Here is a 27,786-nt window from a genome sequence, read left to right as displayed (position 1 = left end):
GGGGAGCGCAGCGGGCGGCGGAGGGGCCGCGTGTGCCCGCGGCCCCCCCCGTGAGGCGGCGCCGTGGGCGCGCCCGGAGCCGCCCGGCCGGGCGGGGCGGGCCGTGAGGAGGGCGCGCAGCGATGGCGGCGGCCGAGGTGGCGCGGCAGGTGGGAGCGGGACCGGCCGCGGGGCTCCGTGTAGCACGGGGGGGGCTCGGCACGGCTCGGCACGGCCAGGCCGGGGTGGTGTGCCCCGGGAGGGCTGCGGGGAGCGGGGCGGCCCCCGAGGGGTGCGGGGATGGGAGCCGCGGCTGCGTGCGGGGATCGGTGCCCCCGGTCCCCTCGGTGTCCCCGGTCGCCGTCGCGGCGGGCAGCGCCGTGCCCGGTGACCTTGGGCTGCTGGCTGCGGCCGGCCCCCCCCCGGCCCTGAGAGGATCCCCTGGCGGCGGGGACAACCGGCACCGCGGCCCCTCGCCGTGCCCTTCATCCTCAGCCTCACCTTCATCCAAATCCTCACCTTCATCCTCACCCCCATCCCCATCCTCGTCCCCCTCACAAACCCGCCATCCCAGGGCCTTGTGCTGCACCAAGCCGGGCAGCTTTGTCCCCCAAGGGACCCCAAGGCCCTCGCTGCCTCAGGGCAGAGCCTTCTGTCTGTTTGTCCATCCACCCGTCCGTCCTCAGAGAAATATCCAGAAGAGAAGCGTCAGGAGCCGAGCCACCTCCGTGCTCGGTACAGAACCGCCGTCACGCGCCCGCGTGTGGAAGTGGTTTGCTTGTGGTGTGATGGGCTTCCACTGTGCCTCAGCACGGAAATATTGCTTGGGACGAGCGCCTGCTGCTTCGTCTTCAAAGCATGTTTTTTTCACGGACCAAATCTTGCTGAGCGGGTAGATGCGGCCATCCCTTGCCGGTTCGTGGTGTTATTTCCTCCTGGACATAGCCACTGCCTTGTGTGCTGTGCCAAGGTATGTACAGTGACTCACTTGCTCCCCTGTCTTAAAGAAAATTGAGCGTTAGGCTTTCCTCAGATAATGTGCAGGACTTCCAGACATCTGCTGGTGACCTGGAATGAATTACGTTACGGCTCAGCCTCTCTTCAGAGGCCAGAGCAAAAACCAGCCGTGTGACGGATGAGATATTAGAAATGCCTTTACCCAGACCGGCGGCTTGTCAGCCCGGGTCGTGGCTGCAGCCGGCAAAGCAGTCTGCTCTCACGTCCTGGTGATTCTGGGGCTCCTGGTGGCGATTTTGGGGATTTTGGAAGCTTTTGCCCGTTTGTGAATGTTGAATGGCTGAAGGATGCGATACGGCCCAAGGGAGCAGTCAGCGGTCAGGAGTTTTGGGGAGATCTCTCTCGCTTTCCTTGGTGGCTGATTCAGAACTATTTCTCCTGCTTCTCTGTTGTTTTTCTTTTATATTCACCCTGATGATTTGTTATCAGCCGAGCAAGAAGAAGAAACACAAAGTCTATACCTTCACTTTACATCCCTGCATTGCATTTGTTTCATGGGGAATGTTTTTGCTGTCTACTGGATAATTCCCTCATTGCATAAGGGAATTACACACTTGTACAAGTGAAAACTAATTGGTACAAGCCTTGCTCTAATTTGTTGTTTAATCAGAGCCAAACGCAGTCTGGGGAAGTGGATGCCACAATGCCGAGGTCATGGGAAGGGATCTGATGTTGTTCTCACTTAAAAACGCTCTGGAAAACCCCGAATTCGGGGTCTGTTTAGCTTCCCTCCGAAGGGAGCTTCCCAGGCCTTGGTGTCTGAAATGGTTCTCGTCTGGGGACAGGTGTCAGAAGCATTAGATGTCAGTCGGTGTCCCAAACAGGAGCGCTCTTTTAAATTAAGTGCAGAAAAAGTGTAGTACTGCAGGGCTGGGGAGCATTTTCTTGTTGTGCAGGCCTCGTTTGGACGCTGGGTCCCTTGGGTTCAGAGCCGTAGGATTTTTTATATTTGTGCTCTGCCTGAGCACTGCCAAACAGGCTTTTTCTTAGCCGTGGTGTCCTTTTTCGTAATTCCTGTTAGTACAGGCCACCAGAAACCATCCTGAATACAGCACGTGGATGTTTGCAGTGAGCAGCACACTGCTCGTCTCGGAGAGGACACCCTGCTTCATCCCCACGGAGCAGCAATCACCTCTCGGCGCTCCGAGGACATCCTAGGAGCTGTACCTGAGATGCAGGAAGGCAGAGATGCAAGTTCAGCAAGATTTTTCTCTAATCGTTTTTTCATCCTGGAGAGATTCAAACACCTGGAGTCTAAATCTTGCCCGTTTTTGTAAAGCAGCATTTAATATGCAGAGTTTTTTGGCTTGGGGTAATTAATTTCTCTGTATTTTCCATGCTGTTGAGGTGCGTCTCTGTAAGAATTAGAGCAGGCAGCAGTGGTTCCTGTGGCATGGAGAGGCCCTCCCAGAAGGTGTGTAGATCCTCCAGAGACAGGGAAAAAATTTCAGTAACTTCTACAAGAGGCTACTCTTTACTTTCGCTCTGAAATAGCCCCGCCTGGCAATGCAGGAGAGTGTGTTGCTCTTTTTGTTCTTTTAATCTTGTTTGTGGCAAACACGCTTTGCTTCCTCCCGAGCAACAACAGCCCATTCTATCCTAGGGGGGTCACTCTGTGTGTATGGGGAAAAAAAAGGCATCTGGTGTCTTGGTGCAGTGCCAGTATTCACACTGGCTTCCCAGATACTCCCGTCTTTGTCTTCAGTCCAAGAAGATGCTAACTTTAAACCAGAGAATATGGAAGGGCTCTCAGCCAGCCAGCGCTCAGTGGTGCTAGCGGAAGAAGCCTCCGCGTGGGCAGCAGTTAAACCTCGCTTCCCTTGCTGATACCTCTTCGTGCATTTTAAATTTAACCAAAACATTGTTTTTTCCAGGGTAAACAATGGCAGCTCTTGAACACTTTTTCAGCACAAATTGTTTTATGAGCTTAACATATTCTCCTTCGGTTTTGAACAAGGTAATCCAAATCTACATCTAATATCCAGGCAGTATGACTAATCGCCGTGTTCATATGTTGTTTATGATGGTGCTGTTTATATATAGCAGCATTCTGGATATAGAGGCACCTCGTGGCATGTGAAGACTGATTACTTGCCCTGTTTCTTGGGGGATCAGGTAGAAAATGGTTCTTTTCTCTCCAGAGGCTTGGTAATTGCTGACAACTTTCTGATCTGTGTCAACACCACATAAATAAAAAACAACATTCTTTTTAAAATATAAAATAAAACATAATTTCTCTCTGTTTTTTTTTCAACACGCCTGATCTCTGAGTGCCTGGACATTGCAGGCTTTGGATTTTTAGCCAGTACAGCATGATGTACCTTGGGGCTGTGTACTTAACGTGAAGGTTGAGCTGCTGCGACTGAAAATCAGATTTTGTCGTATTTGTTTCCTGACCTGAAACAAATGCGAAGCGTGGTTTAACTGTGTTATAAAACCACAGGTGACTAGAAAACCAGGGTACAGGAAATGACTCGCAGGCTGAATTCGGCGCGACAATAAATGCCTCCTCTTAGCCGAGAGGGGCTTAACTTTCACCATTTACTTTGTTCCATCTGGATCACGCTTATATTTAGGGACCAGGAGAAGATTTGTTCTTAATGAGAGCCTACACACCCACCCACGCTTCCTGCAGAGTGTAGTGTTCAAACAATCTCCCAACAGCACAGTTTTAAGGCTGGGTGTTAAAAATACACTGGATGTTTCTCCTTCCCCAGGAAGACTGCTGTCTGTGGGTCTCTCTCACCTCTGCACGCTCTTCACCAGGACCGTGCTGCTCCCTCGCTGGGGATAAAACCTCACCACGAGATACTCCAGCGCTGGGGCTTTGGTGGTGAAGGCAGTTTAGGAGGAGAGTCGAGATGTGCTGTCACAAAATCCATGTGCCTGACAGTCTTCTGGTTCTCCCTTTCCTCTGCTTCGTATAAAATCTCTCAGTTTGTGAATTGTTGGCCTCAGAGCTGCATCCTCAGCAGGCAAAACCAAAATCTGCTGGGTGAGTGGGGCGCCCTCCTGGTTAGCGTGTTGTCTGGAGGCAAGGTGCTCAGGAGTCAATAATGAGCCATATTTGTGAACATCTTGGCAGGGAGAATCAGACTAATACACAAAATATGGCTAGGGGGAAACATATTTACACATCACAGGGCTGTAAATATGGTTAATGGATGAAATGCAGTTGGATCCTCACATTTGGGGAAAAAAAACAAAACACCATCTCTGAGTGGTAGATGCAGACCTTGGGGGCATTCTGCTGGCCTAAAACACTAGGGTTGTTAACAAAAGAGGAAAACCAGTATGCCTGTCCCTATAAACAAGCTTTTTGATGTATGTGGAAACAGGATCCTGAAAGAATAAGTTGAAAATTACACCTCTATAAACTGTTGCCTCGTGGTTGTAATATTTCTTGCAAGCTGATGATGTGCTTAAAAGGCCAGAGGGGAATTTTCTGCATTTGGCACCAAAATACATCCTTAAGAGAAAAGCCTGTGATCTGCAGAGAAAAATCCCTTTCTGTGGGGCGGCGGGAGGTAAGGAGGCCCTGGTGGCCAGGAGAAAGTCTCGGAGCCCCTCTCCGTTAGCGAGCGGCTGTGCTGGGTGCGTGGCACGGAGGGGCTGGAGCTCATCCCTCTCACCACTGGGGCAGGCTCTGGTCTTGCATCTTCCTTGCAGCTTCCTCCAATGATCCGTGCATCTCCTGGTGCTAATGGCTGTTTTGTAAGTCTGGACAGGCTCCTGTTTGCAGTCTGAGAGTTTTGTATTTGCAACAGCAAGGAAGATCTCGCTGCGTTTGGTAGCTCAAAGACTTCATTCTCTGCTGCTTCTCTGCAGCTCTCTGTGCAGAGGCTGTGTTTGGGCTGTTCAGTTACCGATGTAGGTACAGTTTCCCTAATTGTTGCTAGCTCGTTTCTGTAATTGAAGTTTTAATGTGCATTGCAATAGGCGTGCAGGAGGAGGCATCGCTAATACATTCCTTTGCCCAGGGGATTCTTTTTGTTTTCGGTATAAGGTGAGACTTGAGTGTCTACATAATTTCTCAGGATAGAAATGTTTCGTCAACTCCTTGTTTCAGCAGTTGTGTTCGGGTTTGTGTTTTGCACAGTTCGGTGACAGGGCTACCTTCTCATGTAGGGCAAATAGGATGTTTGATTCGTGCTCTCTGCATTTGTTTTGGCGAAGAGTGATTGATGCTGATTACATTTATCACAAGATTTACAATATATGTGCAAATCTGTGCGTGGACTGTATACTTTATTCTACTTGGGAGGTCTTAAGGGCATGTAGAGATAAGTGGATTTTGCTTGAAAATGACAGGCTGTGTATTTTTCATTATTTCAGGGTGAAGGCTGTCGTACTGTCCCCCTTTCTGGACACGTGGGATTTGACAGTTTGCCTGACCAGCTGGTTAATAAGTCAGTTAATCATGGGTTTTGTTTCAACATCCTGTGTGTGGGTGAGTATTTCCATCTTGGGAAGCTCTGTTTGTTGAAAAGGGCTTTTCTGCAGCTGGATGTAGCTTATAGGTAATAGAGCTAACAAGGTAGCTTTGATTTGAATTTCCACTCCCCTGTTCTGCCTATTTTCAGTAACAAGATTTAGTGGTGCCCTGGGAAATCCCTGCTGGGGTTATGCAGTATGGCTTTCTACCAAGCAGTGAACCACAGAAATGAAATGCCTAAAGTCCCACGCGTTTATTATGATCTTTATTTGCCTGGTATGTTCCAACGTCGTGTTTTTAAAAGAAAATAGGTATTCGTGCCAGAGAACTCCGTTCTGAGGTCTTGTTTGATCAGACACTCAGTTATTATTATAATTATTTTAACAAAATACCAGTCATACTCCTCTTAAAGCACTAAAAGCTATTTTTTTCTTCTCCTTCCTGTGCGTTCTTGAATTAAATAGTGTCTGGCCAAGCCTTAGCTGGTCATGCAGCTATCCAGACTGCCAAGCTGTATGCATCTGAGCTGGGCCCTGGCGCTGTAGCAGGACTTGGTGTCTGTCCCGCAGTGTCTGCCCCTCTCACAGGTCTTCCCCACGGTGAGGATGGTTGTTTTGATGTGCTGATGCCTCTGGGAACAGGAATTTATTGTGTGGCCACCGGAGGTAAGCCCTGTCTGCAGTGCCTGGCGTGACAGAGGGGAGAGCTGCAGCTGCTGATGGCTCCTGGGCACTCGTCTCTGCTGGTGGTCAGCTCCGCGTCCGCACAGAGGCTGTCTGTGCTGTTCCTGAGACCCAGCAGGGGCACGGACCCAGGGTTAAGCCTGAGATGAGAGGAGCAGAGTGCTGAGAGCCCTGTTAAATGGAGCCGAGAGGAAAACTTTCCCTGACAATGGCATTCCTGTGAGATGCTAAACTTTGCTGACAAGTCGAGGTCACTGTCAGGCTGAGTCAGTAGGTGATTTCCACTATACACGAATGAGACGTGACCTAGTGAAACTCTTGTCCCCAAGCTGAAGCCTTACTGTATTTCCTTTTGCACTTACTGAGCTGCTGTGTTACTTTCTGCAAGTTATAGGTGCAGTGGCGGATGCCTCCCATGGTTAAGTGTTCCCCTGGATGTGTGGAAAGCAGTTGAATACCCCTGCTTTCCTCTTTGCACAGCAGAACGGGAATGCAGTAAATGGTTGTTCTTCTGAATAACGAGGGCTCACCGAGATCAATGTGCATTAGTTGTTAATGTCAGTCTTTTATGAATGGTAACAACACAGACATGGTAAATCTTGAAATAAAGAAGCTTCATAGAAAAAATGAATAAGCTCCCTTAGAAAAAGATGCGCACATTTTTAGCTGATGAGCTCAGGCTTTAACGTGGCTTGTAAGAGCCTCTGTTAACTTGTGGTAACAAAGTTAAACTCTTAAACATCCTGGGGAGAGAAAAGAAAAGGTCCCAGAATCCGTCTGTCATTTAGACTGCTGGGTCTCCCTTGTACAACAGGAGTTTGGGGTGAAAAACTGAAAGGACAGAAAACGAACGAGGATCGAGGCCAACAAAACAGGAAAAAGGTGAACTGATGCCACAGTCAGGCCACTAAACACGATAGAAAGACGCTTCGTTACTCCCCATTTTTCAGCTGTGTGTGGAGTTCGTTGGAGGAAAAACCCAGCGACAGTTTTACTCTGCACCGTGCTGGAGCCGAGCCACCGATTCCTCCAGCTCCCAGCGGAGGAGCCGGGGAAAGCTTCAGAAGCGACTCTCAGCAGTACGTCCAGATTAGAGCAATTTTTAGCTGTTCTCATGCTGAAAGCTGTCTCCCCTTTCAGACAAGCCAAAGATAGAGTGAACGAGCAAAGCTCTCGGAAGAAGTTAGGGGCTGTGGATGGTTTCTCTGATATTTTATTCCTCAGCACAGCTGTTTGCTCCCTGAAGCTTCCCTGCTAAAATGCTGGCCGTGTGTTAGTTCAGTGCAAAGGCTGGGGAAGTCTTTAATGGCTGAGCCCTTCTGTGCTGACTGTGTTGCTCAGCGAGGTGGGGGAAGGAGGGGAAGAATAGGTTTTTATTTGGTAAACTTTCTCAGTTTTGGCCGGGGTAGATTATAGATGTATTAGACTAGCATCCCATTACGAGCAGGAATTTCCCCCTTCCTCCGTCGCAGGATTTGCAAGGGATTTGTCCTAAGCAGCCTAGTCAGTGCAATGAGAAACTGCTATTTTGCTGGGAAAACACCTTCTTTTTTCCCAGGGGCTGCACCACGGCTTTGAGGACTCACAAAGAATGGTTCCTGTGTTTTTTCCTTGTGCATTCAGCAGCTCCCAAACTGGTCCCAACCATTTCTGGCTTATTACTTCCCAGCACTCGGTCTGTGCTGGAATTACTCTGGACTCAGTGATGGTGGGAGTGAATTTGAGGTGTCACCCCAAGGGGGCTGTGTTAAAGAAGCAGTAAGTCCATGTGCTGGGTCCCCAAACCAGTGAGCACCAGCAGCAGGGGAAGGGTGGGATGCACACGGGTTTCCTCGTGCAGAGCTGCCCTCAGCTCTCCGGCAGGCAGCTTTCTGTGGGGTGAGGAGCTGTGGTGCCGCGAGTTGCCAAACGATGGGTTTTGTGGTCACCGCTGCAACCAGCTGAGAACAGGCTTTCTTCAACTGAAAAGCCGCTGCCCCGCGGGGCAGATGGCAGCAACACGGCTGGGAGGCCCCGGGCTCCTCTGAGGTGCTTCTGCATCTTTTGTGGGCCCCTGTTGCTCCTCTTGCCCCCCGCAAGCCTGGCCTTTGCCTTGCGATGGTGTGCTGTCAGATGAAAAGAGCTATTTTTTCCCTGAGAGATGGCCTTATCAGGCTGTGCTGCCTCAGGGCTCGTCCCGACAAACCTGCTACATCAGATTACTTCCCGTTCCTTCACACGAAAGGGCTGTGTGTGCATGTACGTCTTCTGTAGGATGGAATTATCTGATATCTGGAGCCACGGGTGTTAACCTTGTGAAGGACAGGGGTTGCTCTCTCTTGAAAGGACTCTGTGCGGGTTCAAACACTCCGTGCTTTCCAGCAGCTGAATTCTCTGAGGACTCTTCTGACCTACTGCAGAGTCGACTGAGGGTCTCTTAAATCCTGAGTGAGATGGAGAAGGGGGCCAGTGAGCAGTCAGTCGTTGTTCTGCCTAACATCTGCCAGGGGAAAGCAAACTGAACCACCAGGCTCAGAAAGGAAGAGGAGGTAGGGCTTTCACAGCATGTACTTCAGCAGGTGTGGTGCTGGGGCTGTGGGCCCTTTCCATCTCACCCGGTGTTGGGTGAGCTGGCGTGGGGATGCCACACATCCAGAATCTGACTGCTGTGGTGTCCCTTGCCTTCTTTTTTAATTTCCCCCTGTCTCTGAAAATCGTCAGACTTGAAAGCTAAAATCCACCCGGCGCTGAAAGGCACAATGCTCCCGCGTTTCAAGGGCTGTGCGAGCTTCCTGGTGCCGAGCTCTAACAATAAAGGTCACCGTCCCTACCTTGTCCTCCCCACAGCGCCTTGCCAGCCCTGCTCCAGGAGAGCAGACCGCTGCAGAGTCGCATAAAGCTTAAGTGCAGTGTTGGAGATCAAATCCCATGTGTGCCTCTACGCCTGACATCAGGAAATAATCTCCCTGCCAAGGACGCCTCTCGCTCGATTTGCGTACACCGCTGCTTTTTCCACGGTAATTCTGCCTCCCTTAATCCCCATTCATCCTTTCTGTTTTTTTGGAGAAGATTCCAGTGCTGCTGGCTGGAACGAGCACAGACTGCTTGTCCTTTTCATCAGCACATCTGTTCCATCTGGACTCCCGTCCTTACAAGAAGCAGTTGGCACCGATTTCATCTTCCAGCTAGCAGAAAGTTGCCTCTGTGTCAGGCAGGATCTCTCAGGAGGCTCAGCAATCCTCTGTTCTCGCCGTTTGCCCTTCAAAGCAGGGCTGCTCCCTAGCTCTGGTCGTGTTTAACACAGCAAAGCACTTTAAGCAGGGCGTTACCATCTCACATCGCTCTGCTAGCATTAGTGCCACGTTTCTGTTAGCTGAGAGTCGTTCTGCTCTCCTCCATCCTCTTCCCTGGCAGGCTCTTGGTGCCGTGCTGTGTCAGGCGGGTTAAACCATGCTGTATCTGGAATGGGATTGCTGATGTGCAGGCTTCACATTTGAGATGCTGCGTAAGTGCCTGGAGGCTTTGTTTTCTAAACACGAAGGTGTAGGTGTTTGGATGGGAAGCTGTCATCTGTGTCATCGTGGCTTAACGGTTTCCATCTTCCCCTTCCAAAAGGTAAACTTCAGCGTCAGAATTCGGAGTCACCTCTACTGGCCCTGCGCAGCGTGCGGGAGATGGAGTGTAAAAGCATGCTCTGTCTTCAGAATTGGCCTGCATCTCTTCTGCGCCTCTCCCCGACAGTTAAAATCACTCTTACTGCAAACTCCATGGGATGGAGTGCGCGGGGCATTGGCACATGTGTGGGGCTGCCCCAGGGCTGCCCCCCCAGCAGGACCAGCTGCCCGGTCCCCACCAGGGATGCAGGCAGCCGACTGCCTGCTCCGTCCTGCCGGTCCGGGCAGCAACCCTTGGCAGGAGCTCTGGAAATGCTGCCGCCTTCTCAAGCTGTTTAGATTTTGGTCTTTTTTTTACACCGACGTTTTCCTGGAATCCCTGCGAAAGGCCTGGCGAGGTCGTGCAGGCTTTCTGCTCTTAACTCTTGAAATCCCCATCCAAACCGTTGCGATGCTCTGGCCCCCATGCCCTGTGCACCTTCTCCCCACCGGGGACAAATGCTGCCCTAGAAGCCCAGACCGGGGCAGGACTGTAGCACCGCACACCCGGTGCTGACTCTCCTCTCCCCTTGGGGCTGCAGACAAGGTTGGTGTGAACACCACTGGACTTCTGGCCGAAGCTGGCATCCATCTGTGACACTATTAGTATTGCAGCTCGAGGTTTGTGTTGACTTTCAGATGTCAGTGAATCTTTCTGCCTTCTGGAAATGTACCTGGTGTATGATCCTGGTGAGCAGAGAGCACGTGGTTCCCAGGGCAGTGCAGATTTGCCTTGCCCTGAGCTGGAGAAGTCCCCGCTGGGGCCAAGAGAGAGGAATTTGCCTGCTTGCAGGGGAGAGGCGCAGAGATTTGGACAGGGGAAGAAGGGGAGGAGTTTCCCCTTATTGAATCGGGCGTTTCATGCAAGTTTGGATCTGTTGCAGAACTCGAAGCCTACAAAAATAAGAAGCTCTTTTCTTCCGAGCAAAGCAGGAAAACGATGATGTCTTGTTAGGGAGCTGAGGGAGGGAGGGAGGGAGGGAAGGCTGCTTCACCGAGACACAGGCTCCTTGTGGTCCCGGGGCAGTCTGGAGGAGCAGCCTGCGCAGTGGGTGGGGTTCAGCTAGCTGCTGAAGTTTCAGCAAAAACCAGACGGGTAGCTGAGAAATGGCCATTTCCCCAAAATACCACAGTTCTCACGGGGCAACAAACCAGACTGCTTAGAGGTTCGGTGCAAAGTCAGGTCCTGTGGGCTGGGGAAGCTGGCTCTGCTGCCAGAGCGTGGTAAGGGAGGCTGCCCGGAGGAATGAGTGCACGGAGGGGTTTGTTTGGTTCTCCCTGGGATGTATCTAAAACAAATTTAAGGCTGGTCTCTGGGATTTGTCTGTTCCTGCCAGATAAGGAAATAGTTCCCCATTGATAGATGGGATCCAAATAGCAGTTGAATGCTGCAGAACTTCTGGAAGCAGATTTCTGAGTGTTGTTCGAGTTGTGCAGCCTAGTATTTCCTAATATACGGAGAGCAGGTATTACAGAAAATGTCCCTTCTGCTCTAGAAGGCTGGGCCCCAAATCAGGCTGTTGTGGGTACAAGAAACCATCTGCACAGCTTGCTGTGGGATTGGAACCAGCTCTGTTTCTGCACTGAAGGAAGCTATTTCAGTGGCTGCAGAAATATTAATCTGGAGAGTCTTTTTTTGGAGATGGCAATAAGCCCCATTTCCATCCCCCCACACCTTTTAATGAAAACAGGATCTTCTGTAGTGTAGTTATGGGATTCTGCAGGATCTGAGTGATGCTTTCCCCTTTGCCTTTTCACCTTTTTCTTTTCATCTCTATTTTCTAACGATATTAATGGCCATTAGACTGTGAAATGTAATTTGCCTGGAATACAGGCCTCCCATTGTACATGCCTTTCTGCTTGCCAGACGGTCCCTTTGGAGCATGAGACCTGCTTTCATCTGCTACAATTTCACCCCTGTTAATATTTGGATGCTGAAAGGGCAAGCCGTATTAATATTCAACAAAACATTTCAACTCTCTTTTTCTTTTTTTTTTCCAACAGGGGAAACTGGCCTTGGTAAGTCCACCCTCATGGACACCCTGTTCAACACCAAGTTTGAAGGTGACCCAGCATCTCACTCGCAGCCTGGGGTCCAGCTCAAGTCTAGTACCTACGACCTGCAGGAGAGCAACGTCAACCTCAAACTGACCATCGTGAGCACAGTGGGCTTTGGGGATCAGATCAACAAAGAGGACAGGTAAGTGAAGAGGGAGAGAGGCCGTATCCTGACCTCGTTCTCTAATGCTTGGCTTTCTCTTGTGCCCTTCTTGGGCCAGACTGTGCTCTCCTCTTTCCTTCTTACAAGTTGCCTTTGTCCTCTCTTTGGGATGGGACAGGGAGAAAAGAGGAGAGAGACCCCGGTGTGTCAGCACTGCTCCAGCTGTCACAGCAGCTTTTCGTACGCTGTCAGAGCAATATCTGGCCTGCTGGCAGCCTTCTGCCCAAATTCAGCCAGTGGGGCTTGCTGAGAGCTCCAGGGCATTTCTGTGCTCATTGCCTTGTGCTGTGCTGACCGCAAGCAGCCAACCAAACCACTAGCGTGGTGTAGTGACCGTTTGGCTTAACAACCACTTCTGGCAGGGCTCTTCCATCTTGCCAAAGGACGCACGATTAATGTTCAGTGAAGTAGGATTTGGGAAACTATCTCTGGCAGCTCACGTCCCAGCAGGGCTGGAGCATGGTAGTTAAGAGGTGTGTGATTCCACCAGGCCCTGTCCAATGCACATCTTCACAGATGGGGTTTGCTTTGTTGCAAAGTCTGTTAGATTTTCTTTTAGTTTTGTTTAAGATGCACTGATGCCCTTTACATTGCAAGGCTGACGGGCTCTGTGTTACAGATAGCCTTGGAAGGGAGTTGCAGATTTGAATTGGTCAGAGAATTGGTCCTGAAAAGTGAAATCTAACGAGCAGCTCATTTTTAAAAAGCAAGCAAATGAATACTGTCTGTTTACCTCTCTGACTGTGAGATGATGGATAACCATTTTTTCCTTTCACTGAAGCTATAAGCCCATCGTTGAGTTCATCGATGCTCAGTTTGAAGCCTACTTGCAAGAAGAACTGAAGATAAAGAGGGTCTTGCACAACTACCATGACACCCGGATCCATGCTTGCTTGTACTTCATTGCTCCCACGGGCCACTCACTGAAATCCTTGGACTTGGTGACAATGAAGAAGCTTGACAGCAAGGTAGGCACATTTAACTGGTACTGTGCAGGTCACCTTGCTCATGATGGGAATACTGCTGCTTTTCCAGGGCATATCTCCCCACTCTGCTTAGCCTTTATGCTAGTGAAAATGGCTGAGTTGACAGCTAAATTCAGTAGACTTCCTAAGCACTTTTTAATTTTTTTGTAAGTTGTATTGTAGACTTGGAAAAACTACCTGGAGCGAAGCTCAGGACTTCTTATCTCTCTGTTCCTTTCTAGGTCAACATCATTCCTATCATTGCCAAATCGGATGCCATTTCCAAGAGCGAGCTGACCAAATTTAAAATTAAAATCACAAGTGAGCTGGTCAGTAACGGGGTTCAGATCTACCAGTTCCCAACAGACGATGAGTCGGTGGCAGAGATAAACGGGACAATGAATGTAAGTGACTCAGCACTTCCTCCTCTCCCGGAGCACTTCAGCACTCTCACTGTAGGGGTGGTGGCCTATAATGGGGTGTTTCTTAAATCCATTTTCCCTTTAATTTTGTGTCTTAAAAACAGAGGATCCCATCTGTGTAGTGGTTAGCAGAGCCTTGTGATAGGCTACGGCCTCTCTGGCAGGGTTTTGTAGTAAGAAAGCAGATGGTTTTTAACCCCTTCCTTGTCCTAATACATAAATGTTGAAAGACATGCAGGAAATTGGACAGATGGTGAGGTCCGGCTATGCAGAGCAAGGACAGCCACGGGTTATGAATTAATCAGAGGCATATTATCTGTCTCATGTGAGGGACAGACTGTCTACAGTCAGGCACTTCACTGTTCCACACCAAACAGCTTTGCTCTCCTGGACTGGTGTTTCCTGTGAAGCTCTGCCTCTACAAGGTGTTTCCTCTTGGCTGTGGCTGTCTTTGGAGCAGAGCCCCTTCACCTGGCCGGCTCTGGTACTCCTCCTGTGCGCTGAGTTCCTGTTTTATTATTGATCTGCTTTTGTTACTGATCTGCTGTTGCTTAGCTGGGTCCTGTGTCTGGTTTGGCCTCGCAGCGCTGGTGAAGGATGGTGCTGTTGGCCAGCATGGGTGGGCAGGGGGATGCAGTGAGGCTGGGTTAGAGCAATGGCTTCCTTTGAGCTACAACCAAGTGCTGGTGTGAGAAATTTGTAATTCAGCCATAAAATACAAAGGTTGGACCAGAGGCCCCTCTCGTCTCTAAACATCTGCTCTTGGTCACTCTTGGAGTACATAAGAAGAGAGAGAAGGTATATGATGCTTCCCCCAAATATTTCCTTAGCCTCTGACCATCTTCAGATCCAGGATTTCTGTCCCATGCACCACCAGTGTGTGAAAAACAGAGTACACAAGTTAATTCCTAGTCAGAGTAATTTTGTGATGGCATCTTGCTCAGTGCTCTCACTGCACCAGATTTTAAAATTACTGCTGGAAATGAAGATACAATATCACTCGGTCCTCAAGGAACCAGGGATGTGATGACAAAGGGAGAGGTCCTCTCCCGTTGGCCCTTCTGAGGGTGGAGGTAAACTGCTTATCTTTGCTTTCGGTCATTTCCATGTCTCCTGACAGGGAATTGCTGTCTCAGATCGTAGGCGTTCTGGATTGTGTCAGCTGCTGCACAGAGATCAACTCTTTAAATCCTCCATTAAACTGATATAAATCATAATTACCAGCTTTATGGGGACTAAGCAGGCTGGAATCTGAATCTAATCAAGGCAGTTTTGCACACCTGGAAAACTGGTATCCAAATACTGATTTTTTGGAAAACAAATCTGCTTATGCTTCAGGTCAGGAGATGAGGAGATGGAGGAATTGAGACCAATAAAAAAGCCAGGATGGGATGATTTAGGTTTAAAATTTAAATTGCCAATTTTAATCACATTTGAAATTGAGGAATGGAAAACTTTTATTTCAATCAGTTGGCTTAACCTTCACATTTGTTATTCTCTCCAGAAAGCTTCATTGTCTTTGCCTCTTACAGACCAACATCTTTGAAAGGTTATAAATGAAGTCTTCAGGCTAAAGTGGGGCTTCTTGCTGACCAGCAAACATTTTAGATCAGTTACCTTTCTTTTTTTAATTACAGAGAAAATTGAGACTGGTCTCTTGATTACTTAATGTTTTGCTTATGATCTGCATTGATTGTCTTTTCCATGAAAAGTAAAAATGGGTTTTAAAATATGCAAACTCACTGCTTAATGTGCATTTTAGTTTATTATATTCACTTGTGCTGGATGCATGAGTAATTTTTTTCAGGGTATTTTGCATACAGAATTGACTTACTAAACAAAATACTGCCTGATGTGACAGGAATTGATGAACTGAAGATTTAAGATCTGTGCCATCGTGATTAGAAAGAAAAGTATTTAACCATGAACAAAGGCGTCAAGTGGAGTATTTAGCAAATAATCAGATTAAAGAAATCTTCAGAACAAGATGCCTGATTTTGCCTGAAATTGATCTGGTCTTTTTGATAATCCCACTATGCCGATATTTACAAGTTCAGAGATGTAGAGACCACTTGAAAACACTCTCCAAAATTCTTTGGATCTCCTCCCATCCGGATTTTATTCTTAAATCATAATAAGAAAAACAAGCTCTCCTATTCTTTCAACTCCCAATTGGCTTTTCCATTTTGAATGAATTAGTCTAATGACCGATTAATATATTTTCCCTGCACCTGCTATTTAAATGAAAGCACATGCAACCACATGAGCTGTCCCAGATGGTGGGAGCTGGAACTTGCTTGTGGAAAAAGGAAATCACCAGCACTTTCTCCCTGGCGAAGGCAGCAGCCAGACAGTTGACAGTGATGGAGGAACCGACTCCACCATTCGTGGTGACCGAGCCCACAGACAGACAAGGTTCAGTTTCTGCCACTGCCCCAGGTTGCTCCTCTTGCTCCCATTGCTCAATTTGTCTCTTGAACATCCCTTTAGTTCATTCCTCCAGAGACCTGAGTGTGAAACAAACAAATGGCATTTACAGCAGTTGGAAAAATCAGCCAAGGGATGCTCCTCAGGGACAGCCTGAAGAAGCCAACAGGGAGGTCTGGAAACTCACCCAGGAATGACAGGATGGGAAGAGGGCAGCTCTGGTGGCCTGTGGAGGAAGGTGTCACCAAAGGGGAGCCCATTTTGCCTCTAGCAAATACTGGCATGATCCCATGGCCTGGATGGGGAGCAGCTTGGGCCCAGCCCACGTGCTGGCTGGCCTCAGGTGCCACCAAACTGCAGTGGCTTTTCCTCTGGCAACAGCACCGTGTAGGCCTGGAGAGGAGGAGGCCTTTGTGGGGTTCAGTACCTGGGGCATTGCAGAGCTTCCAACAGTGGGACACAGGTGCAGACCAGTTGCACACATCCTTTGCAATTAGACAGCCCTCTGCTGAAAATCAGATCCCCTTCTACCTGGGAGATCACTTTTCTTTTTCTGCTGCTTGGCCTCTCCAACATGATTGCAAAGGTAACTCTGCATGGAGAGCGTCTCAGGTGCTCAGAGCCTCGGCGTGGCCCAGAGCAGCCCCACCAGCTTGACCACCAGCCACATTTATGCTGTCGTGTTCCCAGTGTGAGAGTTGCAAGGCCAGGGAATGAAAGCTGAAGAGCCCATCTTTGTGGGTGCTTGCAGGCAGCTTTGGTGTTTTACTATATGAGCCACACTCTGAAAGCAGAAAATGTGATCTCTGAAATCTTTTGCTTGTACTGGCTGTCACCAACGTGTCCAGGTTTTCAGATGACCTGTGGAATTAAAGCTTCTCCACCTGCTCTTGTGAGCAATCTAAGGTCACTGATCTTCCATATAATTGGCATCCTGGGGCCCTTTTAATTGCCCAGAACTAAATGCAGTTTAAAGGCTCCAGCTAACAAATGTGTCTGCGCAGAACTCAGCAGAAGGGGTGGGTGCAGGGAGCTGGCAACTTTATTTTTAATTCTTGAAACCTTCCACTTGACTTCTTTGTAGCTTGGCAGAATGCAGTGTAGTTCCTAGGAGGAAGCGGAGGTGGGGAAAGATCTCACTTATTGCACAACAGATAAATGAAGAAAGGTAGCAGAGTCTGAGGGGTTTGCTTGGCTGCCTGAGTTTGGGGAATGGGGGGAGCATAAGGTGAGGTCTTCTGAACCTGTAGCGATGTTGGCAGTGTTTTTGTTCCATCTCTGCTGAACTTGCACTGGGCAAGTCTCTTAAACTCTCACTAAAAAGTGACTATTTTGTGTTTCTGGGTCAAAACAAGCAAATTCCCTTTGCTCTTAGTCAAGTATCAGGTACTGGTGACAACCATACAAGGAACTTGTAACCATACAAGGTACTTGCAACAACCATACCAACAATGGAGTGTATGTCTTGGCTTGAAGAGCATAATGAGACGTGGCTGAGGTAGCAGTACAGCTGTGCAATGCTGTCCCCAAGGTCGCTCCCTGAGGGTATGATCCCTGGATTCAGCTTCCTTTGTCCTCTTGCTGTGCAGCCATCTAGCAGTGGCTATGCGTAGCATCAGCATCATGAGGATTTTGTGAAGCCATCAACACTCCTTTGGATTTCTCAGGAGCTGAGAGAAGAAGCAGTAGGTAGGCTCGGTGAATGCAGGGTCGTTCCCAGCACAGCGTGGGACACCCTCAGTGCCTGTGGTGGCCAGACCTCAGGGCACGCATGAATGCAGAAGCTGAGCTGGTGGAGGGACGTGTTCAGCCCTTCCTCACCAGGCCTGAAGCAGACAGGGAGGAAAGCTGTTATCCTGGGGGTGAAGGAGGGACTTCAGTCCCCTGATCTGACAGAGCAAGTTGTCTTGTGCTCTGCTGTGAGCCGAGGGAGCGGTGGGATAAAATCAAGAAGCCTCCAAGACCTCTTTTACTGCTTCTGTACTTGTGCAGATGTTCTCCTCAGACACGGCAAGCCCCCGGGATAGCAGCGCAGGCAGAGCCCCGCAGCGTGTTGTTGGAGCTGTCTCTCTGATGCTAGTCTTGCACTGGCTCATCTCACCTGAGGTCCCGTGGCTGGGAGGATCAGCCAGGTAGAGGATGTAGCGTGGTAGCACTAACAAAGTTTCCGAAAAGGACCCTCCCTTCTCCCTCCTTGCCTTGGGCTAGTGGCCAGTGACTAGACTCCCTGAGAGTAGCTTGTGCGTAATGGCTGTCGTGCTCAGTGGTTGTGCTGACCTCTGTGTGCTGTCGAGTCAGCTGGAGTTGAGCGGGACTAACGAGGGTTGCATTAAATGTGTTCCAGGCCCACTTGCCATTTGCAGTGATCGGGAGCACAGAGGAACTCAAAATAGGAAACAAAATGATGAAAGCTCGTCAGTACCCCTGGGGCACAGTGCAGGGTGAGTCAAGACCTGGGATTTTCATGGCATGGAGGGTGGCACTTCCACCAGGAGGCAGTGGGCTTGCTCTGATAAGAGGAGCAAAGACCTGCTGGTCTTCAATATCTTGCGGGGGATTATCTTGTTAAATCCTTGTGTCAGGCCTATAATAACAGTTTTCTCTGTTCAGAAGGGCTGTTAAGCCTGTTGGAGGAGTAGATGTGGGGATTGCAGGAAGAGATCTTTGTTTCTACCCCTGCCTTACTCCTTATCATGTCTTCTCATAGTGGAGAATGAAGCTCACTGCGACTTTGTGAAGCTGCGAGAGATGCTGATCCGTGTGAACATGGAAGACCTGCGTGAACAGACCCACACACGCCACTACGAGCTGTACCGGCGGTGTAAGCTGGAGGAGATGGGTTTCAAGGACACCGATCCAGACAGCAAACCCTTCAGGTGGGATCCCTGGAGTAGACAGGGGAGCTCAAGGGAGGCATTGGTGGATGCACTGTGTGTGTGTGTGTGTGTATGCATGCATCCTTGAGAGAGCATGTAAAGAACCAACGTGGCAAGAAAAACTGCCAGGTCAGATAAATCCAGTGGTTTTCATGATGAGGGCCTGATTTGAGAGGCTCAGGGGAAGCAGATTTTGTCCCCACTCATGTCATTGGACTTTCCTTTTTCTTTAGCTTACAAGAAACTTACGAGGCCAAAAGAAATGAGTTTCTGGGGGAACTGCAGAAAAAGGAAGAGGCAATGAGGCAAATGTTTGTCCAGAGGGTCAAGGAAAAAGAAGCGGAGCTGAAGGAGGCTGAAAAAGAGGTGAAGACTACAGTACTTGTCTCTTGGTGGTTGTGGGTGATAGATCTACTCCCAAGTGGGCAGCTGCTGCCAAAGCACTTTCTGCAATGTAGCTTAGGACTTTATCAAAAAGTCTGAAGTTTAACTTGGGATCGTGGGGACATTAAGGTGTTCATCCTGTAGGACAAAACCAGATGGCAACGATTGCAGTATACAGCTTACTGCACCATGAAAGTGCCTTATTCTGTGATTCTGATAGACAGCTGTGGTGTGCTAAAATTCAAGGAGAGGAACAAAGCCCCTGATGTAACCTTGTTATACAAAAAAACATACCCATGCAACTTTTAGTGTTGGGAAAGGAATAAATCCATTTGCACAAAAATCCATTCGTGTACTGGTCTTTTAAAGAGGAATAAAGCAGAGACCTCCGGTAAGAAAAATAAGTGGGTTAAAATGTTTTTATGATTACACTCTCCTAATCCTCTACTGTTAGTCCGTGCAATGGTGCATCAGTAGAGCATTGCCTGGTTTGTAGGCTGCTTTGGAAGAAGACTGTTCCCTGCCCTTTGTCTCTGCAGTGTCAGCTCAGGGGGCTAGAAATGATGTAGAGCCCAACAGAGACTTGTGGTCTGAGGTCTCATGGGAGCCTTCCATCTTTCTTTTCTCCAGTGAACTGAAGTAATGCTCGCATCTCTCCTTTCCCTCTAGCTGCATGAAAAGTTTGATCGTCTGAAGAAGTTACATCAGGATGAAAAAAAGAAGCTAGAGGATAAGAAGAAATCTTTGGATGATGAAGTAAATGCATTTAAACAAAGGAAGACAGCAGCTGAATTGCTCCAATCTCAGGCTCAGCAGGCTGGAGGATCGCAAACTCTTAAAAGAGATAAGGAAAGAAAAAAGTAAGTTGCTAACCTGGTGGTATTTGCTTTTCAGTAATGGTTCTCTCTTAACGTTTTCCTGGGTATTCATAGCTCTTTTCCAATTTAGCCAGTCCTTATCAGGGGAAGGTTTGCAGACAGATGTAATCTCTAGTAAGCCTGAGCAGTAGCTGGAAGCATTTTACCTCTGTCATCCTCAGGAGCAGGGAGCACAGTACACACCTCCCTCACTGCTTGCTGACAGCATGGGAGAGGATGAGTTTGTTTCCATTTGCTGGGATTACCTGCTCTTCCCTTGGTCTTTCAGTGCCTGTAATGAAGTGGAACAAAACTGCCTGCCAAGGTTAGGGTGTGGTTAACGGGGATGTCCCGCCACCCCCAGAGGGGTGTGTGTCCTGTCCTGGGGTCTTGATTAGGTTTGGGAAAAGTTTATGCAGTGGAGATTATTCAGGGAGCCTAATAGTCTGAAATTCTTGAATCTGCAAAATGTAAGGCTGCAAAAGTGTTAGTACCCTCTCTAGCCCTAAACCAACTTTTTGGCCTCCACAGAAAGAGCGAGAAGTAATGCATGGATTTAGAAAGGTTCCTCATGCCAGGGACCGGTGCAGCAGGATTCAGCCTCTGGTCATGGTTCTTTTGTCTGGGCTCTCAGCAGTGCCCATCCCAGGCTCTTAATGTTCTGCAATTCCTCAAGAGCAGCCCAGCTGTACAGCTGAAATAGTTTTCCTGTTCCACCTAGCAATGAGGAGCTCCTTTTCTTCTCACTGTGGTACATTATCCAAAGTGGAGGGCTGTGCCACCTTAGCATGCATACAAAGAGCAGTGTGTGGATAAACAAGTGTCTGTTTTTTACATCACTGCCATATAATTCCCTCTCTGCACATCCCTGAAGCAAACCCAGAGAATCTTGCCTGCACGATGCAGTTTTAAGTACATGGAGAAATGCTGTTAATACGAAGAATATGGCACATGCCCAGATAGCTGACAGGACTGCTTGTCAGGAAAAATAGTCCTTGACTGTTAAACTTGGAATCAAATGAGACAGGAGGGGAAAAACCCAATAACCAGAATCAGATCCTATTTTAGTCTTTTTCGTTTTGAGCTGGAACTGCCTCAATGTCAACATTCTTTTGCGATGAGCAATTAGTGCTCCTGCCCTTCTCTGGGTTGTCCGTTCCTTTTTCCACTGCCTATTTTGATTTGCCCTTCTGAATTACCTTCAGGGGGTTTTAATATCTTTGCAAACTGAGGAGCCTGAGACTGACTGGGGACAGCCTGGACTATGTGAGGAATACACAACTAAGTTCTTTTCATGCTCAGAGCCCTCAGTCGTCTGCACTCTGAGGACTGCAGACTTGTGCCATGAGATTAGTCTGGGTGAGGAATGCAGAAAAGGGGGCCAACGTGCCCTGTAGTGTCAGTAAGTAGTAGCTGTGGCCAGGTCACACACTTGTTCCTAGAAGCAGTTCTGATCTCAGAAGCATCCTTCACACCACACATATCCATATGAATACACATTGGTACTGTCCTTGTTGGTTAAGTGTGAGGCACAGTAAACTCTGAAAGCGGTGGGTCAGTGCTTGCTTCAGGCTTGGGGAGGTAATAGGAGGCCTCTCTCCTCCAGGAAAACAGCTGTGTTAAAAATAGTGATGTTTTCTTTGCTCTAACTTCTCCAATTGTCCTTAATGTTTCATTTCAGTATTTATTTCATTCATAAATCTCTATAACAATCCCTGAATTTCACAAGCCAGTAGCTTAATCATGTCTCATTTAATAATAACTGTCAGTCCACTAGCCTTTTTCTTTCACAGAGACTTCTTTAAGCCCAAGCTCGGTAATTTGTACTAATTGTGACTTGGTTTCTTTTTTTTTTTTTATTGTTGCATCATCATCACCATTATTAGTTCTTACATGTATGCTGTTTTACAGTTAACTGCTCTTGGCTGCATGGTGCATGAGGCACATTGTCCTGGTAAGCGTCATTAACTAATATAGACCTCACAGTGGGATTAGTTACAGTTCCTAAAAAAGCAGACCCTGTGCAAGTCCAGAAGCCTAAAAATCTTATCCCTGTTTTCCACTGCTTTCACCCTCGTTGTATATGCCTTACCACTCTCTCTCTATATGCAGTTGTAGAAAAAGGATGCATTGAAGCCAATCATTAAAAATTCCGCAAAGTAAAATGCAGGGAGATTCAGTATTTGGACATTAAATGTGGGAGAATAAGGATTAGGTCCTCTTCCTTTTAAATGTTTCCAGCACTTTGCTGGCTTTGTCTTCTTTATTCTAGCTCCCCTAGAAGTAAATGATATTCTTTAATCACGTAGGCCGTGTCGATACCATGGCAATAGTTGCTATGGAGAAGTGGTGATGACAGAACCCAGCTAGCCCTGAAAATGTCTCTTCCCTTTCTTCTCCATCCCTCCCACCCCTGCAAGGTGCAGGGTTCGCTTGTGGTTACAGTGCAGGTGAAGAAGGATGCGAGACTGGTTTCAACATTCCCCCCCAACAGATGGTAAAATCTGTCCAAACCAGAGCTTTCATTTGTCCTAACGCACCAGAGAAATACAGAAAGACATGTGTGTGTGTGTGTGTGAGTGTGTTAAGGAACCACTGCTAAATAACCAGAGAAATAGTCACCTGCTGGCTGGTTATAGTTGGTTGTCCAGAATCACGAGAGATACTGAGCATTTACCAAGTAACGAAGGCTCTGGATGTAGACAGAGAGACTTCATGACATTTTTAATAGTCCAGTGGGGTACCCCATGGACAGATACTCAGTTGTAGCAGACAGGTGCAGACACACACAGCTGGGAGCCAGGTGCAGTGTGCCCAGTTGGGTAGGACTAGTGACAGAAGAAGGCTGTGCTCAAGATGCGTCCAGAAAGCCTGCCAGAGCACTTTGCCTCTCATTAAGGGCAGCATCTGAGTCTCTGAGGAGTTTTGGCAAGGCTCAGGGAGTTCCTGCTGGAGCAGAGCCCTGCCAGTGGTGTCACGCTGTGAGCCTGTCCAGAGTGTCTCTGCCTTGACGTGAGCAGGGAGAGAAGGTGGATACGTCATCATGGGCAGGCTCGTGGAACAGATAAGTATGTCCAAAAGGCTTAACAAATCTCACCATAAGCAAGAGTCTGCAGTGTGAAGTGCCAACAGCTATTGTAAAATGAAGGCTAATTTAAACCCAGATGTGTGAGAAGTGCACCTGCCTGGCAGCAGATCCTCATTAGGGTTATTAGCTAAACTGCTAATGGCAGTGGGCTACTTACAGCTGGGCTGGGCATGTTTAAATGAGCCTTTTTAATTTGCTGTTGATTCTCTGGTGAGAGGAAAAGGAAAGCTCTTATGGAAATGTCTTGCTTCTTGACAGAGCAGCAATACCAATGTGAGGGTAACAGCACCCCTAGTGTGAGACACACTTCCCTGAGAAGGAATGTGGTAGAACAGCAGCATTTAAAGTATAAAACCCTAAAATCTCAGCCTCTAGGCCACCTTCCTTGCAGACAAACCTGGACTGGTTTTACATTCTCTGCTGGATGCAGTCCAAACTAACTTAGGGTCTGCCCTTAAATAGAGAGAAGCTGATTCCAGGATTTCTTCCCTCTTGTCTCCACCAAGAGAAGAGAAATAGCACATAAACATCATGCTGTCAGTGACAGGCATTCGAGTTTTATTTCAATGGGATGTTCCACTTAACAGAAGAGCTTCAGAAGGGTCTTGCACTGACTCAAACTGGAGCTCGCAGTCGTCTTGAGCGGTCTGGTAGAATGAATGCCTCTGCTGCCAGCAGTAACTGTAACACGCAGAAAAGAACAATTCTCTGCTTTTCAGGGTATGAATGTTGAAAAATAAGCTCAAAGAATAACAGTGTTCATTACTGGTGCTGAGTACGGAGGCACGGCTAAAGTGCAGTTAGAGTGAACATTACTGATTTTTGTTGGGTTTGGATTGCTCTTGGCAGGCGGTGTAACTGTACACTGTTGTGTACTGGGCTGTGAATCAAATGAAGTTCTTTGTTTCCACTACACAAATGCAGGCAGTGCCTTTTTCAAAGGGCATTTGTCCTTGCTAAATTAAATATGTATATATGGTACTTTTCCAGAATTCAGAAAAATACTCTCAATATTGATCCAGTAAGTATTGCAGGGCTCCCCTGTTTTGCAAGGATACAAACAAGCCACAATTGATGAGTCTTGCAGCTTGCAAAACTGTGATAGGATTGTTGTAGAAAAGAAATGTTTCATCCCACTGCTGAGTGTGTGTGTGTATGCATGTGTGTGTGCATAAAGCATGTTTTGTAGTCAAATTAAACTGTATTAACACTTAGCAACATTTCTTTGTGTGTGTGTTAGGAAACATATTTATATTCTTATTTTATTTTTTAATTTTGTCATTAATCCATAAAGCCATTAATCTGCCTTTTTCTTTCATTTTCAGTTCGGGTTTCCTGTAGAACCTTTCCCTTCACACCAGAAGCGAATGCCCCCACATTCGGTTAACATGCAGCTATGCCATTGTGCCTGTTTGCTCACCTTTACTCATTGCTCCCTTACTGTGCTCACCATTTTGTTTTAAGCGACAGTCCGCACCCTTCGCTGTTCTGGGTTATGGTTGTTTTTTGTGAAAAACTCAGCAACAGCCTACGTGGAACTGGCAAGAGATGCTCGGGGCTGATACCTCTCCCCTTTTGGTCAATAGCAGGCTGCCAAGCGCTTGTAGGACTAGCGTCCCCACTGCTCAGTTGTTCAGCTTTTTGCCTGTCCCCTCCACTTTGTGCTGCATGGTGACAGCGCGGCTGCTTGGCGGCGTGCATTTTGTGCCTGTCGTGGGACTGCTGTGAATGCAACCCAGCGCTGCAGCGTGGTGGTCTCAAGAGACTGGCTGCCCCCTCCCCTTTTTAATTTGTTGTGTCTAACCCATCATTACCCCACTGTGCTGTTATGCGCGACTCAAATCATTTTAAAGGACTTTTTGCAAGACTTGACATCCTCACAGGCGTGAGGGCTTGAATCCAAACCTCGAATCCCCAAGCTTGGGGGATTTTCAAACTTGGATCCATGGTTTGCAACTAAGTGTTCTCTGAATGCTGCAGGGGTCACGAAGGATCTCTTGCCTTGTCGCCCTCTCAGTGTGCTGGGCTGGATGCACTTCCTGGATCCAATCTCAGGGAAAGCTGGTCACCTTGCTGTACATATCAGTGTTTGTGAAGAAAGACGATGATGTTTCTTTGACTTTCTTCTCAGTGATTCCAACAATTTCTGATTTTAATGCAAAAAATGTTACCTTTATATTTTTTTTTATTTGACATCTGTTCAGAAGTGTACAGATGTTGGCAGGTTGCCTCATATATTTTTTTTTATTCAGCAAAAGCCTTGTTTTAATGCAAGATGTGCACTAAAAAGGGAGGTGTTTTGCTCACTGGGGCCAGGAGTTCACTGAGTGGCCAAGTGCCAACTGTGGTTTGCCTGCAGGTAACTTCTGTGTGTATTTCTGGATGATTTTGTGATTTTTTGTTTTTATTTTTTATGCCTTTTTTTTTTTTTAAATAAAATCTTCATCAGACAGTGAATTCTGGTTAACATTTACTTCTTTTGTTTTTTTTGTTTTCTTTGCCCTTCTTTTACAGTAACCCATGGCTCTGTACTGAGTAATTATCCCTGAATACAATGGGCTGGAGTGGACCTTCATTTACTTGTTAAATCACAGGGTCTAATAAAACGTGACAGCATTTCAGCTGTGACCTTTCCATGGTGTTACTCTTGCTCTCTCCTATATCCTCATTGTGAACCTGACTTTACTATGTACTGGTGGTTATTGCTTTTATTAAACAATGTAAAATGAGTCCTAACAAGCTTTTGGACACTGCAACTTTAAATCTTAATGTTTTTTTTTCCATGCAGTTCATAGATTCCCCTTTCTCCTGGTCCCTCTCCACCCAGATAGTGTGGAAATAAGTTCTGTGAGTTATTTTTGCTGGCGAAATAACAATGCAGTTTAAATGTATTTATTGGTGACTTTAAGGTGAGAACACCACCTTAGTTAAATTATCACATAGTTGAGAGATTGAAAACTCTTTTCTTTTCATACTTGGTGTCATTTTCATGACATCACCTCTCTCTCTTAATTTGCTTTTATGTTTTCTTTTGCTAATTCATGCTACCTAAAGACTAGCATTTAATATTCATTTCCATTTCAGACTTGCTTGTTGTGACCCTGATCCTTCAGTTGCACTGCATACAGGCACTGTCTGCAGGCAGGATGAACCCATGTGTCCTAACCCTGCTAAAAGATCAGGATGTGTACTAGCAAATAGTTCCAACAAAAACCCTTTAAACCCCAGGTTTTTGGATGATAAGCACACCTCAGAGCTAGCCAGGATAGGTAATGCCATTTGTAGTGCAAACCACTGCTGACAGTTGTGCTAGGGAGGTGTTAGGGTTGGTGCTAAAACCTCATGAGCAGTTCTTCCATTCCCATTAGTCTTGCTGGCTTGCACCAAACTGCAGCCTGGCCTCTCCCAGCAATCAAGGCAGCTAAAATTCTCGATTGCAGTGTATTTTCTCAGGTATTCTGTTTCACTATAAATACAGTTTTATTTCCTGAAAAGTTCTTTGATTCTTTTTTTAAGCAAATTAAAATAATCGGAGTGTTTACTTCTTCCATTACTGTTGAGTGCCTGCTCCCAAAACCAGTCAGCATCGTTCTGCCAGTGATTTTTGGAACATCTGATGAAAGAAGCATTTAATGTAGTTGTGTTTTTTTTTTATTATTATTATTTTTGTTTTTAACACCATGCCACAGGTCAACCACTGGTTGTTCTTCCTGGTCATTTGCCTTCTTAGAATGCAATTAAAAGTCTTTTAAATGAAAAAAGGTTTTTACTTGTGTAATTTCCTTGAAGTCTGAGGTGCCATGAGATACAAAACCTCACAGAAAGAGGTTCCATCTCTCCTCTCAGCTGTTTTCACATTGCATCTCTTTTCCCTGCTTTTTGAATGTCTTTCTCTTTTTTGCTAATCTTCTGTTTTTTTCTCTTTTTTTCCCCTTTCTCTCTCTCTAGCTTTTTTTAATCTGTCTTCGCCAGCTGCACGGGGTCTGAGGGAGAAGACTGCCACTTCTAGAAGAGGTTAGGGATCCTATGTCTGGGGAGGGGGGAGCAAACCTTCAGTGTTAGTGTCTGGGGAAGAAGCTCTTGTACTGACTTGCATGGTATCTAAAATCAAGGTGTCTTGTGATTTGTGTGGCAAGACAGCGGGGGGCTGCTGGTTTACTTGAAGAGAAACACAAATGTGATGATGTTCGGACTAATGATGTAGCGAATACATTTTCAAACATTGTTACGAGCATTTTTTTTTTCTAATTTTGTCTTTAATAATATAAATGTCGCGGGCTTCCATGGGGTTTGAAGCCTTTAAGTATTTCCAATCTGCTGTTGTTCGACTGATTTTGGAAAACCGCGCTAAGAAAAACAGAAGCGCGGCGCAATTTGCGATGTCGGCAGCCACGAAGTCTTTAATTCTAACGACAATAAAGTGAAGAACTGCGTGTTTTCAGCGGTGTCCTGCTGTGTCTCGCACCCTCGCGGCGCTCCGCCGCCATTTTGTGGCGAGCGGAGCCTCCTGAGGCGCGGCGGCGGCGGGGCGCCTGCGCACTTTGCGTAGCCGCCGCGCGCTTTGCGTACCGCCGCGCTCCCAGCGTGGCCGCTGCGCTCCCTGCGTAAGCCGCCGGGCGGCGCCGTTCCGTGACGGGACCGGGGCGGGGGGGGAGGTGGCGGAGTCTCGCGGCGTCTCGCGCGGCCGTGACGCGCGGCCACGTGACGCGGCGGTAACCGGGGGCCCCCGCGCGGCGCGAGCGCGGCCGGAGCCGGGGAGGGGGAGGGGCGGGGCCGGGGCCGCACCGGACGGGGGGGGGG

The 27,786-nt window shown here is 47.8% G+C and overlaps 1 protein-coding gene across 6 annotated transcripts; it reads left to right on the top strand.

Annotated features, from left to right (window-relative positions):
- Positions 1–71: 71 nt before the first annotated feature.
- SEPTIN6 (septin 6) lies at positions 72–27,419 on the top strand. Of its 6 annotated transcripts, none has more exons than XM_040572264.1 (11): positions 72–149; positions 5,332–5,446; positions 11,751–11,946; positions 12,749–12,935; positions 13,175–13,336; positions 18,126–18,222; positions 18,489–18,657; positions 18,891–19,023; positions 19,711–19,901; positions 21,785–21,852; positions 24,312–25,720. In XM_040572264.1, the coding sequence occupies exons 1-11, from the start codon at positions 123–125 to the stop codon at positions 24,371–24,373; spliced, it is 1,407 nt and encodes a 468-aa protein (XP_040428198.1). In that variant the 5' UTR covers positions 72–122; the 3' UTR covers positions 24,374–25,720. The 6 variants fall into 6 exon arrangements, with proteins under 6 accessions (XP_040428198.1, XP_040428201.1, XP_040428202.1 ...); XM_040572265.1 differs by lacking the exon at positions 72–149 and adding an exon at positions 931–949; XM_040572267.1 differs by lacking the exon at positions 21,785–21,852 and having other exon boundaries at positions 25,501–25,720.
- The last annotated feature ends 367 nt before the right edge of the window (positions 27,420–27,786 follow it).

This window comes from Cygnus olor, chromosome 13, assembly GCF_009769625.2.
Source record: "Cygnus olor isolate bCygOlo1 chromosome 13, bCygOlo1.pri.v2, whole genome shotgun sequence".
NCBI lineage: Eukaryota > Metazoa > Chordata > Aves > Anseriformes > Anatidae > Cygnus > Cygnus olor.
This window is presented reverse-complemented; position numbering and strand designations above follow the sequence as displayed.